The 16,637-nt window shown below is 37.3% G+C and overlaps 1 protein-coding gene across 4 annotated transcripts in view; it reads right to left on the bottom strand.

Annotated features, from left to right (window-relative positions):
• Window positions 1-921: 921 nt before the first annotated feature.
• TXNRD1 (thioredoxin reductase 1) overlaps window positions 922-16,637 on the bottom strand; it is a 40,949-nt gene continuing 25,233 nt past the window's right edge. For 3 of the 4 annotated variants that reach the window (XM_085322553.1, XM_085322554.1, XM_085322556.1), the window contains 6 exons: window positions 15,754-15,830; window positions 13,902-14,058; window positions 11,191-11,298; window positions 9,060-9,155; window positions 6,689-6,823; window positions 922-3,366 (listed from right to left, as the gene is read on the bottom strand). In XM_085322553.1, the coding sequence (XP_085178679.1) occupies window positions 3,298-3,366; window positions 6,689-6,823; window positions 9,060-9,155; window positions 11,191-11,298; window positions 13,902-14,058; window positions 15,754-15,830 (642 nt within the window). In that variant the 3' untranslated portion in view covers window positions 922-3,297. Of the gene's footprint in view, window positions 3,367-6,688; window positions 6,824-9,059; window positions 9,156-11,190; window positions 11,299-13,901; window positions 14,059-15,753; window positions 15,831-16,637 lie in introns of those variants that run through there. The other variant, XR_014897964.1, reaches the window with a different exon arrangement.

Here is a 16,637-nt window from a genome sequence, read left to right as displayed (position 1 = left end):
AAATGTTACCGTTAAGAAAAGCTGTTTTCTTTGTTGGTAAGGACAGGGAAGCCGCAGGAAGCCCTTTCTCAAATGATCACTGTTTCRGACTATAAACCACCCCCAGCAGCTATCCCAAGGCATTGAATTTCASAGCAATGGGAGAAGGGGTACCGACTTCCGAGCAGTCAGAAGAGTCAGTCTTCAGAGAGGAAGGGATCCCGAAACCTCATTCTTGGCAGAGCTGCCACTTCACCGCAAATACAGATTCATACCTTATTTTGATCTGAAACGTGTCTGTCAAGTCTTACATAGGAGATTCCRTCATCTGACACCTTCTTCACAGCCTTGCATCAACACAGCACATTAGCAGCGCACAGCCACAGCTTTTCTCCTACACAGTGATTCGCCAGCTGGTGCGCAGCATTGCACAGCAAGGGCCACGTCAGCATGGCACGTCATGGCYGGAGACGCTGATCATCAGCAGAGCAATGTCTTCCCAGACCAAGAAATCTCCAGCGGCCATGGCATCTTCATGAGATCCACCTTACCTGAMACCAGTCCTGCCACATCAGGGAAACGTCACAGCTGGAGCCTCCTGCGCTGGGACTCTGGGCAGGCAACATGTCAGGAAGAAGAGATGGCAGGATGCAAGTTTGGATACAGGATTCATATGAAAGTCAGGATTGCCCCAATAGGTCACATCAAGGGGGAGAGAAGTAGAAGTGAAGTGACCAGTTTTGGAGGGAAAGGAAATAAAAGCAGGGACAGAACCTTAAAAACAGCAACTTTTGGAACTGTCAGTGAACTGTAATTCCCTGCTAAAGTTTATAAAAATTGGTGATTGTCTGCATTTTCATGTGAAATATCTTAAAATTTTGACTTACACTCTGGTAAGAGTTCCAAGAAATGTTAATAATTAATAAAAAATAGAACATGGCATGAATATAAATACCAGTTAATTTATTACATTTTCTAGTACATATTTCCAAAGCATACATGACCAAATGTATGCTTAATTTGATACAAACATTAAATACTTGGCTTTGGCATTTAAAACAGCCTTATGTGATGTTATCATATAATATATGTGTCATCATGCAGAGATGATACTGAAATACACACCAGAAAGCATTTTCCTTCTGGGGAGAAAAGACGAAACGTTAGGAAAAAAAAAAAAAAAAACCCACACAATTTCACAGTTTTAAAGAAAAAAAAAATCTACTAAATTATAAATAAGTCAGTAGTTTGGAAAATGTACATTATTAATGAGGATATGACTCATGAAAAAGGACAGATATGTATATGGTCCAACCTTGCAAAGCCAAGCTCATACCTACTGTAATTCCTACACTCCAAGATCTGACTTTCTTACAGACATCTTTGAAAATGTTGGTATCTCTGCGCCCAAGTATGAACAACTACATAGCTGAACAGCTCATGAAGCTGTATTCCTGKTTTTTTCGGAAGTTACATATCGCAGCTAGTGCAAACACTGTTAAACATTACGTTAGTTGAAGTTAGATCACTAATTCATGCCTTAAGTATATCCTTTTTATATCTTTAAGAGGAAAAAAATGCACACAAAAAACCTCCCAAGCCCAGTTTTCCAAGTAATACCTACCTTCAAAACTCAAAAGATTAAAAAAAAAAAAAAAATCACAACTAGGTTCTTCAAAGTGGCCTCTTCTGGCCTTAAATAAAGAAACCACTATTTCTTTGCTTGGAAGATCCATCAAACTGAGCATCTGTGCAACATCCCATGTATTCAATGAACTGGCCAGAAAAGTAACACCACAGATTGTTCTGATTCCATATAAAACATGTTTAAAAATCCTTCAGTTATGTATGAGTTTATAAAAATAACTTAAAGCACTATTATAGAAAACTCAGTAGAAAAAATGAATTTGTTACTGGGTAGAAATTTAGGCATAACGTCTTCTGCTCAGGGAGCTGGATAATTTAAACTTTTACTCATGCTGCAACACTGAACTCCCAAGACCAAGAACTATTAGTAATCTGTAACCTCCTGCTAAAACAGAAGGAAATGAAGAACCAGATCAAAAAGCAGGTTCATTTCCATTACAAAGAGGCACTTTACCATTTCTTGATAAATATGTATGCAGTTTATCCAGCACAGGAGGAATATTCAAGAAAGTAAGTCTGTTTGTCATTTTTAATGGAAATCTGTTTAAAAAGTACTGTTTTCTTAATCAAATACAAAACAAAGCATATGTGGAACTAAATATAGCTTTAAATCTTGTCTACCTAGAAGATTTTACAAACGGTTTTTGGAGGCTGGGTGAGATGTTTTGTTTGGTTAGTTTGTTTTTGACTGCACAGCTCAACGAACCTGAAGGACTGCCTCCATGCTGCTGTGTTCAAAGCRGCAACTTCAGACCAGACACAATGCAGCATATGATAGCCCACGTGAAAAGAAAGTATTTATTCAAATTGAATGAAGCTCTACAAAGCTCTTGTCAAAATAATTTATTCCAAATTGGATTTCTGTCAGTTCCATAGTGAATTAATTATAATAACATAAGCTACAAGATAAAGCTAAAAAGATCACATCTGTGTATACGCATGGTTGTGACTATCAGAAAAAAGCTTTTCTATATAATAATGCTTTAAAAATACTTTCCTGACTCATCAAGAAAAATGTTTTCACAAATAAATATCTCTAAAAAATTGTGACAAAGTCAATTTGGAAGCCAAGAGAGATGCTATTCTAGATGGTACTAAACCTTTCTGCAAGGATATTTTCTTCCTCATGATCAAACATGTAGATACAATCTCCCATCCACAGGCATACCTCACTGTGTGACTGTGATCTGATAAAAAGTTTGTTCATGAACAGAACTTGCTATTACAGCTTTATAGCTTAGTACACAGAGGCACCGTACAATTATCTGAACTTGTGGTAACACATTTGAATTAGGAAGCTCTTTGTACAGGTAACAAAAGAGAGAGGAAAAGAAAGTTATTGTACAGCTGTGCTAACAGTTCTTCCATCACTGCCCACCAGGAAATGCTGGCTGCAGGCTGTGATTTCATGAAAGCATTCTGTTAAATGCCCTGCCAAGCAACAGCTCAATAGTCAATATTCCCATTGCGTTGCTGATTGCCATCCAATCACCGCAAGTGACTAAACTCCCACAGTTCTCTTCTCCATAGGATAACGGAGCGCTTTGGCTAAGATTTAAACATTTCTGCAGAGGTTCTGATGATGACTTCTCTCAAAACATCTGTTCCAAATTGCACGAGTCAGCCACAGCGATGAAAGTCAGTCTTTGGCAATAACGGCAATGGGGGTCTTTAACCTCAGCACCCAGCCTGAAGGGTATTTCCACCAGAACGCTTAGTCACAGAGAGCGTGGTAAATATCTTAAAAGAAAGAAACAGGAGTATTTTTAGTATGTTAAAAGGAATCTTCTGCAAAAATTAACTTGGGCATAATGCTTAAAACTGCAGCCATTTCTTACTCAAAGTAATAAAATAATAAATGAAAAACATACATATAAAATCCTTGCCACTAAATAGCATACACACAAAAAACTACCCTTGTTCTTTTAATTTGYCTTATTGTCTTCTTTTTCCAGCAGAGAAGAAACAATTAAGGGATGTCAGATGGCTTCATACCACCTTTTGTCTTACTGCCRTTATGTTTGCACAGCAGGAACAAGCTCAGCAATAACACTCTCTAGTCTGTACAACTAATGAGCATGTATCTTAATGACTCAAAGACAGCTTCTTGTTTGGGAAAGCAAGGTTAAGCTCAGACAACAGCATTTGAAGAGAACAAAAATTTTGCCTTGTACCATTCCTGATATTACGGAATTGTGGAATCAATTGCTGATCTAGATATTATATCTGTGTTTTTTTTTATCTTCTGGACAATAGCTAAGGAAGACTTGGCAAATYTGGTTCAAAAAGGTCCCAATTTCCTTGTTTTCAACTCATATTAAAGAAAATATATAAAAGAATARTTACTGTAAAATTAAAAAGTATCAAAATTCTTCAAGAAAAAAAATCTACCAAACCTTATTTAATACTAGAACTTTACCGTGCAAATGGCTGCATTGTTTTGCATACATGTAATATAGAAAGGAATACAGGAAATCAAACCCACTTCTGTCTAAATGGTTCAAAGTTGCAGTAATTAGCTGTCATCAAGGCATCTCTCAGGAAGAATAAACTTAGCATAGAAAAAAAGAATGTGCACATCTCAGTTCTGCAAATAACAGTGAAGTAACTCAAGATAATGGAAATCTGAAAGCCCTGCAGTTCTCTAAGCAGAAGCTTTACTACATTAAGGCTGCTAGCAGCTCTTTGGAGAACATCATCAATAAATGATATACTTCTTCCACTTTCTACAAGCATGTAAAGCATTGTGCACAAATCAGGAAGACAAATACATGTCTGATGTATATGGCAGAGGAACAGAATACATTTAAACTATGTGCATGGTTTGAGATAGCATTTCTAACTCTTCAGCTCTGATCCACAGGCTGACAACATATGAGATTTTTCATTTTTCACTTTGAAATAACAATAAAGATGAAAACATGCAAACTTTATCTGCTTCCTTCTTGACTCTATCACAGACTCTGGGCATGCTAGCCARTTCCTACTGCTGTGGGGACTGCACAGCTCCCTGACTCCTGTGAGCCAGCTGGGAGCCATTCGGTAATTATTGGAAACATGAATTTTTGACGGAACTTGGTAGTTATTCAAGTGAAGACTACATCTTAGATCCAGTAACTGGAAAGCAATCATTAGCTAACTCACAGAATCACCCCAACGTTCAAAAAAACACTTTTCTTTCATCATAGATGCTCAATTATACCTGCTTGTACTACAAGCAGTGCAGTAGAGTCTGCGGTGAAAGGCAATTCTCTGTAAGGCCAAGGTCTTATCACTCTGCATTCACTGGGATTTGTATTTTACCTTGCAAAAATTTCCATTTTGGCCTCAGACTCTTTGCAAAATAAGATGCTGCTCAAACAAGGAAAGCAAACTTTGGCTCTAATTTGTAAGCAGAGAGAAACAGGAACCTGTCTTACAGTCATCTTTAATTTCAGTAATACTGTGTTTCACATGAGACTCTTTGTGAAACTAAATGGTCATAATGCCAGTGAAGATGGCTGTATTTGACTTAACAGTATCATCACTTTCTTTTTGAAATCAAACTTCCATTCCCTTAGCCTTTTCATAGGTCTAAGATTAAAAAAAAAAAAAAAAAGAGAGAGAGAGAGAGAGAGCTGATATTATCTATCATTCTGTTCATCTAGAGATGCACAGTACCTACAAATGCCAACATTTTTAAAGCATTTTTTAAAATTAAAGACTACCATCCTTGCACTTCCATGTTTGTTGACTGTATAAGAGATGAGATTAAGTAACAGCCATCAAAAAAACCCCTTTTGAATACTGGCAGTAGAAAAGATCGCTGCTCTCTTGAGCTTTTAATTTGTGTATTCCTCCTGAGCCAACTTCCTCCTCCTGCACCCCAATACATATGATTAGATAAAATTATCTACCTAATTTATGCCTAATCATCATTCTATTCAGTTTCAATTTTAGCAGCTCATATGTCCAGAATAAATTATGACTATCATCCTCTCTTCACACTGCATATGTTAATATCCCACTTGAGTTCACAGGTTTGAATGCCTCACTCAGACTTTCACCTCTAAAGGACCTCCGACAGAATAAGAACTTACTGCCCCCACTTCAAGGGCTTCAAGTGCTTCCAAGAACACCATTATAACATAGTATTACAGAAAAGGGTCGAATCTTCACTGCAGATGCTTCAAAGATGACTCAACTTGCTAGCAGCTCTATACTTTATGGAGCTCATGTTATATTGCTCACACTGTATCACTTTGGAAAAACAAAACAGACAATTCGACTTCACTTTTGCAGACTGGCATCCTGGTGCTATTCCCCTTTGTAGCCAAAATATATATAGGTTAAAAAAAAAAAAAGATTCTGTACAAAGACCTACTAACAGATGTCACACAGCTTGCAGGGATCCTCAGCTAATATAAACTGGTCATAGTACCACTAAAATCAGTGAAGCATCTCTGATTTATACCAAAGAGTAGCTGTCCCTCACCCTCTGAAGAAAGTTCAGGTCTTCATTAAGGAGGAACAGCAAGACAAACACAAGAAGAAATGCTTGTGCTGCTTCCTGTGCTTCATTTTAAAAGCAAAGACAGAGAGTGGGTAAAGGAGAGATCTTTAAAAGGGCAGAATTTAATAGAAAAATCATCAGGTAGCTGGTCCTGCTCTGTGGCACCAGTTTTTAGGGTTATTTTGAGTAGGCCTACAAGCCTGCTCCTATGAGCTAAAAAATAAGCCGTGACAGTCAATTTAGTATAAACAGTATTTGAAGCCTTTATAAATGGATTTTTGAGTGGGAGGAAAATTCTATAGTCCCCAGTAGAGGGAGCACTGGATTAGGGGACTCAATAAACACTAAGCAAATTAATAAGCTTTAAAAAATTCCAGGTAAAATCCTAGCTTAAATCCAAATGATAATTTCCTAATTATAAAAAAATAAATAAAAAATCACCTTTGCGCTTTTCCCCCGCATAATTCCCACTTCCCCATACATTTTAATAAATTCTGGTTTTCAGGTTTCCAACATCTTATCCCAGAATGTTACAAAAGCTGGGATATGAAGGTGACTTTGTGTACAAACCTCTGCACAGACTGGATGGATTCCTATGGTGCTGTCCAATTGTTCTTTTGTCATTCCACATTTAATAGCAGCTGCAAACCCCTGGGTAACTTCTCCAGCATTTGGACCAAGGACATGGAAACCAATGACTCTCTCCTAAATGGAAATGAAACAGTCAAATGGAAACACACTCATGCATCCAGTTCTCTTTAGACAACCTGTAAGCTCTCTCTCTATATTTTTTTTACTGAAAGTATATAATTTCATCAGTCCCTGAAATACACCACAAATTAATGTAAACGCACAAATTTAAATTATCATTAATGCCAAGAGAAGGGACACAGCAGGTATCATTTTGTCCTCTCTCTGCAACGGAAAAAATTCAACTTAAGAATCATCTTCCTTGCAAAGTTTTGTGCAGAACTCATCTGCTTACCTCAAGAGCATATAAATTTAGCACATGGTATAATCTATGCTTGATTAACATGTACACCCAATTTGCAAACATGTATTTGAATTTTGTTCAGGCAATCTATTCCACTCATTCCAACAGACTGCATGCCTGYGTAAAGGCAGGCAAGCGCACAAAGWTTTGCAACATGAGGGCACCTACACTAGGTGGCTATATGAAATACATGTATTGAAGAACTTTGTTCTTTTGAAGAACAGTTTGATAGCTGCTAATGTAAAAAGGGTCATAAGCTAAAATTCTGGCTAACTGATGTGACAAGAGGCACATTCTAAACAGACTGAAGACAGCTCTTTCTGCGGCACCCGCTGTCGCTGGGAGATAATATATCTAGAGATTAGCAAAGCAAACTGAAAGATATCAGTCTACAATGAAGATATTATCTCTTCATGCTTTACTTCTCTCATTGGTACTGCTGTTCAATTGAAAAAATATGTAGAACTGCAGCATATATCCTTGCAGAAAACTCAGGAGAACAAGTTATGCTGACTTGACTTAAAGAAACTTGTCTCATTTAGCAAATGCCAACTACCGTGGTCCTCACTGGCTTTCACAGTATTAAATAGATTTTGCTGAGCACAGATCTAGCCCACTTGGCATCAGAAGTTATCTGTTCTTCCTCCAAATGCATATAAGGATGTGTGGTACTGAGTACACTGTAAGGTTATTTTTCTTCCACTAAGTATGAGGACTGAGAATTACCTTATGATTTAAAGAAGAAAACCTAAAATTAAATAATAGCCAAAATGGAACTGTCCTAACTTCCCTTTAAAAATGTGTACATATATAAAAGTAAAAACAAACAAATGAAATTGGGATAATTAATTTCCACTATAAATTTATATAGCTAATGAACAAAGTTCATATTCTGAATAACTTTCAACTCCACCTCTAGATGTTTAAATGCATTCCTAATTTTCAGGACAAGAAATGGAAACAAAATTAATGAAACACTTTAAAGCCCCATTAAGTCTTCCCATTTTTATTCAGCTAACTTTGGATTAGGAACATCAGCATGGCTTCTAAAACAGCTTCCACAGTCATGTAAATTCCTCCAGGAAAAGGAGATGGGCAAAATTATGTTCGTAGACTTTACAAAATGTGTGACATGCTGATCAAAAAAACTGCAGGAAGATAAATCAGTATCTGATGATAACAGAAAACAGATAAAATAGATYCCAAATTTTAATAGTATGAACTGGTAGTTCTACGCCACTACCTTAACAAGAATACATTCTTATCAGCACATTAATTATTCAAATCCAACAAAGTTTTTATTAAACAGATGAYGATCATTCAGAGAGGAGCACATCAATTTTCCTAACCAATCTAATTTTGCTTGTGTTTCAGCAGGTACTATATATTTCCATAACCAGGAAGTTTTATCCTAGTTTTATCCTAGTCCAAGGATAATCCTGGCGTTATCACTGAAAATGAGATTTGTGCAGGCAAGATAGATTAATCTTGTTAGAATGAACTCGAGAGTTTTATAGGCACATGCATTTGTAGAGGTCACAAGATGTAATAGGTTCTGAGCGACCTTAATTTCACAGCGAAGAATTCCCCAGAAAAAAAMTGCCAAGTTTAGAGAGGGGGAGTAAGATCAACAGATAAAAACTTCTGACATGTTTTACATGTGTTGATTCAATCAAAGTTAATGAAAAGTCTTAACAATTTCTAGTTATTTCACATATATGAAAAATATATCAATGGCAATTTCAGGATTTTGTATTTTACTAAGAGACATTTTTCTATAAACAAAAACACTGGCTCATTATAAATATGCAAGATTTCAAAAAGGTAGAGAAATTTAAATTCACTTGTAATTTGTTAAAAGTACCCTATTTATAGCTGTGGTATTAATGGCCCCTAACAAGAACACGTAGCTGTTGTTTTCTCTGGAGGGAGAAAAAATACACTTACATTATCTTGAATATTGCAAATTATCTTTGCGTAGCATTTATTGTTGTCTCTGGATGGGACAGTCCATTCTAGTGGCCAGAAATAACTATGGTACACCTGGAAATACAACAAAGAYGTTCAAGATCTGTAATTTCACAGCACAGAAGATAATCTTCCAAAAAACTGCCAAGTTCTGCTAAATTTGCATCATCTGCTTCCAAAGATGGAGCTTTACCACTGCCTGCAATTGCAGCAGACTCAGGAGGATGAGGCTTTGGAAATATCACACCTGTAAAAACGTTCATCAATCATGACACGGCACAGGAATGAACCATTAACTAGTATCTCTTCTTTAGCAATCACCATACACACAGAATTGGGAATACTCAAAATCAGGGTGAGAATCTTTTCCCTTGATGGAAACCAAATAAAGAAGCCACTGTGAAATAAGCATTAGTGTCATCCAATAATTAAAAAAGAAGCCATAAGCATATCAGACATCCAGGCTGCAGTTCACCATGCCCTCATTAAAGCAGACAAATAGCAGCTTCCCTTGTGTAAAGCTGTATTGTCGCTGGGTCTATCTGGGACGGAGGGAAAATATTTCTAAGTACACTAAAAGGAAAGAAATAGCCACAGCGCCTAGATTTTGGAGAGATCAAGGAATGCTTTTTTTCCAGGCTCTCTCAGATTATGTATCACCGCAAAATGGAAAGGAATGTATGGTGCACATAAAAACCACATTTTCTGACTGTACCAACCTACATCACTGGACAGATGCCCAACTGAGGATAAATCTACCCATCCACCTGCATAGCACATATCAGAAAATGACTGGATGTTTTAAGGGAACAGTTATACCCAGAACTCCCTACATCTCTCATTATAAACTAATCTCAAATTGATTGCTATCTGAGAGAATTTTTTAATTAATTGCAGCTCTAGTAATAATATGTCACTTCACAAATAAGGAGAGACAACTCACTGTTTTCCATATTAATGGGGTTATAAAGCATTTATAAACATTCTGTTACCCAACACCAAAGTTTAGCAGGTCTGGACGACAAAAGCAATTCCATAATGCTACTGAAGCATACAAAACAAAAGCAAAAGCCAATACAGTGACATGATAAGGAGACCAGAATAAACTAAATTAGGATTTAGCCAGAATATAAATGTTTCCAGATACTTGAAAGCACACTTTCAAAAATGACTTTGAAAATGGCAGGCGCATTTTCCACAACAAAAGGTCCAGTGTTTCACATGTAACAGCAAGAATTTGACTAAATAACAAATATTTGCCTGTGTGCATACAAACTCTGTAGACAGAAGAGAACTTCAGCCCCTGCCCTATAGTGATCTTAAAAGTACTTGACACAGCAGTTTTAAGTAACATTTTTTTTCTCCATACTCCAGTTCAAAAAGTGTATTTGAATAAACGTAAGAGGGAGACAAGTTCTCAAATTTATGAACTGYGACTTTTCTGATTATTTCTCCAAATCAGGCTCCTCAAGGGACCTTCACAGGACATAAAAGAAGCTCAATTTACTGTGAGACTCCCTTCTCTCCCACTTTTTATACTCTTGGTCAGCACATTATTTTGCAAGAACAGCCTGAGGCAGTAAGTGCTTACATATGTCTAATTTCACTCCTGATAGCTATCCCAGTGAATGAAAAGGGACTACTCACATAAGTAAAATTAAGCACACATCTGCTTGCATAGTCAAAATAAACAGCAAAAATGAATGCAACAACATTGCTTGACTTTATAAAGGAAAATTCACCCCGGCAAGGAATTCGCTGCACCATAACTAAAAGAACCTCAGCTTTGACATTTAAACCAATTTACTGCTTCCAACACAAATCCACCTTTAATTTATCCCTCAAGTATTTGTAGAGACAAAGAATCCTTTTTTAACAAATATTTCACCTACAAGCCCACTTTCCCCAAAAAAGAACATTTTTGTAACTAGAACTATCAGAACCGGAAACTATTTTTAGAACATGTTTAGGGACTGCTTGAAAGACAAAAAAGTACCTAGTATCCTCTTGCCCTTAAATGAGAGCACATAATGCTGTTTTAACCAACTCTTAATGTTATTTTAAATTACCTATTTGGAACTTAAAATCCAGATGAAATGAAGGCATTTACCTCAATGTTTTCCTCCCCAAACTTCTCCACTGCACTCTCTTCAGAATACCCACAGGCTCCATACTCCAAAGGAGTGAACACTGTTGTTGGAACATTCATATAGTCACACTGTGTAGTAGTTCAAAACAAAACAAAAAATACATAATATCATTAATATAGCAGCGCACTGGCTAATACTTCAGTAGACTAAAACACAGGAAGAAAAGCTGAGTTATTCATAACTCTGAAAGCCRCATATTTTTTTTTCCTGGGTCATGTCCCTCTCAGAGGTGTTAACTAGAGCACCAGCAAAAAGACAGTTTAAAGCCATGCTGACATTAACATGCATGGATTAACAAGGAAGAGGAAATTCAGTGCCCTGCTTTAAAATGTATCAGATTAAAAGTAGATTGTTCAACTTCTTCTGTTCAACTTTTTTAGCGGAAAACACTACACAGACAACACCATCACCCAAAACCTGTCTTCTTTATAATCAACTGCAGCCTAAGACATGTCAAAGAACCAAAGACAYGAACTAGAACCATTTCAGGGGGGGCCAGGGGAGGATAGTGAAAACTGGAGATGTTACTCTGTGCCTCATCACATACCATGGAAGCCAAACACTTGCTGCTGACTTCACTGGAGCTTTAGAGTGTTCCAGTGGTTCCTTCTGGACCATTGAAAAGAGAAGGGGGGAAATGCTATATCTATACCTCTATAAGTGTGTGTGTATGTATGTTTGTGTGTGTGTGTGTGTGTGTCATTGCAAACTTATATTGCCAGTTATATCAGTTATACAGAATCACGCACAGAACCACTGAGGCTGGAGGGGACACCTGAAGATCATCTAGTCCAATCCTCCTTGCTCAGGGCTGTATCCAGTTGGTTTTGAGCATCTCGAAGGATGGAAACTCCACACAGCCTCTCTGAGTAATGTGTTACAGTGCCTAACCACACTCACACTACATTTTTTTTCTTATGTTGAAATGGCATTTCCTGTATCACAGCTTGTGCCCAGGACTCTTGTCCTGTCACTGGGCATCATTGAGAAGAGTCTGGTTCTATCTTTTTTAATCTCCCCATCAGGCTTGTACACTCATTGATAAGATCACCCTGAGCCTTCTCTTCTTGAGGCTAAACAGTTCCAGCTCTCTCAGCCTCTCCTTGCATGTCAGGTGCTCCAGTCCTGTAATCACCTTCAGGGCCATTTACCGGACTCRCTCCAGTATGGTAATGTCCCTCTTGTAATGGGGAGCCCAGAACTGGACACAGATGTGGTCTCATCAGCGCTGAGCAGATGGAAAGAATCATCTCCCTGAACCTGCTGATAATGTTCTTCAGAAGAAGASAGTGTCAAAAGTCTTGCTAAAGTCAAGATAAACAATATCTACTGTTCTCTCCTTCTCCACTGAATTAGACATTTTATTGTAGAAAACTATCAAGTTGGTCAGTTCTAATTAATTTTGCTAATTAACTTCTACTAATTTTAGTTTCTACCAATTTCAACTCTTTTGTGACCGAGGATCAACTAAGATTCTGTTTACTATTCTCTCCTCACCTACCCACACCACTTGATTATGCTTTGTACAATCATTTTCTCTGCATTTCTTAAAACAGCAGTGTAAGCCAGGATTCCATCTAAGTAGTTACTTATTTCTTGGATTCACTGAAAGAGATGATGCTTTCTTTGGCAGTATGAAGATTTTAATACCTTGAGAAACAGTTATCTGGCACAATCTGTAAATTAAGACATATTCCTAGTATTGGAAAAAAAATCCTGACTCCTGCAGATTTCTTAAAGTGCGCTTGGCTGATGTAACGATATTATGCACACTGATTCAGAATTTTATTACCGCAATACCTGCCAACCCAAAATAAACAACTCAACCAAGTTCTAAATCTRTCTGACAACTGAAGCCAATATGAGTATAGTTGTTTTACAAGAGAAAACCTTTATGCTCATGCCCTATGGTTGTGAGGGAGAGACAAACACCCACATCAATAGGTGCTTGGATAACAGTTCTTTAATGGCACTTTCCTTTCTTCCTGGTTTAAAGATATGGTGTAAATTAGTACCAGGTTACTCCTGTTTGGACTAACACGGCCTGACGGCAAGCCACAATGATGCTAGTATGAAATGTAAGCAATGAATTGAGGAATTCAATTTCTCAGGTAGAAAAGTGTGTYGATCTATTGGTACATCTGATCTCTCTTTGTCTCTATACTTAATTTACAATAGAACCCAGTATGTACTACAATGAAAACACAAGAATGGGAAGCTAAACTATTAGTGCAAATAGCATTGAAAGTTAAGAGCATCACAAACTCCTTTTACATCCTACTTAGGGAACGCAGGTAAGAGTTAGTGAATTGTGAATTAATGAATTTAATAAAACTGGGGTGATTGCTGACATTTACAGGGAAGGCAGTACCGTTAAAATGATCTCAGTTAGTTCTATTAAATAATCTCAGTTAATTCTACTATTACTATACTCATAGAGAAAAATAAAATCTCTTACTGGGAAACAGAGACTATTACTGAATCCATAAGGTATTAATTTCAACCTGTACTATAAGAAGAACATATCCACAGTAATACCTTCGTGAGGGGAAAATTAAAGCAATCATTGAAGGTAATCCTTAACAGCCTACTAAGAGCTTTCCATTAACAAATTTGCACACTGCACTTAAAATTAGAGCAACAACAGTGTTTCAGGCAACTGGTTACTCACCTTAATGGTTGATCCACCATAAAGCCTTTGAACTAACAGTCTTCCTGCCTGGATTGCCACTGGTGTGAGTTCCAGCTTGTCCTGTAGTATATCTCCAATAGCATAAATATACGGCACATTTGTTTGCTCTTCATCATTGACAGGGATTTTTCCTGTTCTACAATTTGCATTAACAAGAAAAAAAGATACAAGTATTCTATTGTGAAGACTGGAGTGGTAAATAGCTTTTGCGGGAGACAGAAGCACATACTTGAAATACAAGGGAAACAAGTTGTGTTCATGATCTTAGAATCCTGGGCAAGAATGTAAACCAGTGCAGAAAAGCTACAGAAATTTACAAACTGGGAAAGGAGGAGGCCCACGAATCTATGATTAATCTCCCAAATTATTTCTTTGGTGAGGCATAAATCCTTTCCTTGGCATACTTTACTACCAGCTAARCTGAGTACTGGCAACCTTTAGGAAATCACAGGAAGAGACATTCTCCCACTCAAGCTGTAGGATGAAAGAATTTCTCCACTGCTGAAATTCTAACCCCCTTGCTGAAGTAGTTTCTATAAACTTAACCTTCAGGCTTCTACACAGAGGCAGGTCATGCTATTTGATACCTTACTCAAGGGACAGTCAGCAAGCTTTTTAGTGTTAAATGTATTGAAATAATGAATGTTTATAATYATTAGTATTTCCTACTTTCATAATAAATTAAATAGCGCAGTATCCACCACAAGCAACACGTGTAACAGGGATATTTGTGTATGCCTACACAAATAGGCATAGAAACAGCCATACAGTTACTTAAGAAATTAGACGGACCAGTAGCGATTCCAATATTAAAATCCAATTTTCTTGATTTTGCTCTTATTAACAGTCTAGACTAATAATTTTATAGTTTTATTCTATTAAGCTGGTAATAGTCATCATGAAGATATAACATAAGTCAACAGCAGTCAGGAAGATATGTACTGCTCTACAAGACAGCATGGGTCTGCCAATTTGGGGGGAACCAAATTCTCACTTTATTTATAAATAACACTGCAACAAATCCCTCTAGCAACATCAGTCACTGTGATCATACACAAGCTGTCCTCTGCACTGCTCTCCAACAGACAAGTAAAGTTCATGGTCCTGCTCATTTTCTTCAAGGGGAGCACAGTCTGGGTCCCTCATGTCTAGATATTATGAAGTTACCAATACTGAAAATGTTACCAGTAGGTCTACTCCCTGGCACAGCCACCACACAGCATCAAATATGAAATACTTCTCTATCAGAAACAGATTGTTCCCAGGGGTTGCTCTAAGACTGAAAAAGAAACTCCTCCAAAAAACTAAAACACATCGTCAACTCCAACTGTGAGTTTAAGGAATGCTACTTTGACCTTAGAGCCCAAAATAGATATACAGCAGCATTTACATTAAGAAATTGTAAATAAAACCCACCACATTAAAAGTATTMATTTCATTTGTACAAACAAATGAATCCACTCCGCAAGAGGTGGCAGATGTAAAAACAAAGACATAGTAATAAAAGAGTACAGGGAACAACTGACAGATCCTAAAAAGTCCAATCACTGAAACATGCTGATAGACTCTGGTATGTGAACCTAGACAGAACAGAACAGATGTATTTGACTCTTGGCATTTAGGAATTGACATTTCAGTATCAAAAAAGCATATGTGGCAATATTGTGTTACAAAGTCCAGCTATCTGCCAAATAATCTCCTATCCAAGTATAAGCAAACAAGGGAAAAATTATTTCCTCAAAGCARCTCAATGTGCATGCGGTTCCACTGCCACGGCAATAGCAAATGACACAAGCTCAGTAGTCAGTGCTATACAGATATCTCTCCTTACTTTTCATTGATCTTCACTCCAACTTTGTCCAAACCAATTTTTCTTGTGCACGCATCTCTTCCAATTGCTAGCAACACCTGCAAAATAGCAATGCATGTGTTACTTCCTAAAACCTCAAAAGTGCATTTGCATGTTGCTATCTTATTTTCATCACTACTAGTAGTTTTGGCTTAGTCACATTAAGATAAAAATGTTTGGCACCCATTGTACATCTCCCAGAGTTCAAGACATGGCACACCTTCACTGTAATCTAACAGTATCAGTTTTAATTGCTAAGATTAAATATAGGCAAATCTTTCTTGGAAAAACACCCCAAGAGTTTTCTAAACAAATTGGTTAGGGTCAAATTACTTTATTTTATTTCCTCATGCTTTTCATACTGAAGTGTTATATCGTATTCCTACCAAAAAGATGACCATGAACTGATCTATAAGTAAAAGCCTCTTTAGGAAGAAAACTCAGGTGCTTAGACAAATAAAAAGAGTGTATAATGATCTTTGCTGTGACCAGAAAACATCATCATTTACTTATACAGGCTCTCAACCAAGTGACTGACAAAGAACAGTATCTCCACGCAAACCAACATTTGTTCAGAATGATAGACAGACCAAGGTAAATTCCCACCAACTTGGCTACTTTAACAAGCAGAACAAATTCAAATGCATGCTATCACAAAGGAAAGGTGCTCTCTGCTTTGCAGTCTTGGACAATTGCCCACGTAATTACACAGTGCTTCGCATATGACAACTAGGAACCATGCCGAAGAAGTCTGAGACATGCCTCAAGTCTCTTAGGTGATCAAGCATGCCAGCCTTCAAAGGTAAAGATCTTCAAATGAGTCACACACAGCTTCTATACTGAGTGACAGCATTCCAGGGAAAGAT

Source organism: Rhea americana, unplaced genomic scaffold (genome assembly GCF_003343005.1).
Source record: "Rhea americana isolate MKP2758 unplaced genomic scaffold, rheAme1 scaffold_79, whole genome shotgun sequence".
Taxonomy (NCBI): domain Eukaryota; kingdom Metazoa; phylum Chordata; class Aves; order Rheiformes; family Rheidae; genus Rhea; species Rhea americana.
Note: the sequence above shows the minus strand (reverse complement) of the source record. Positions and strands in the feature narration are given on the sequence as shown.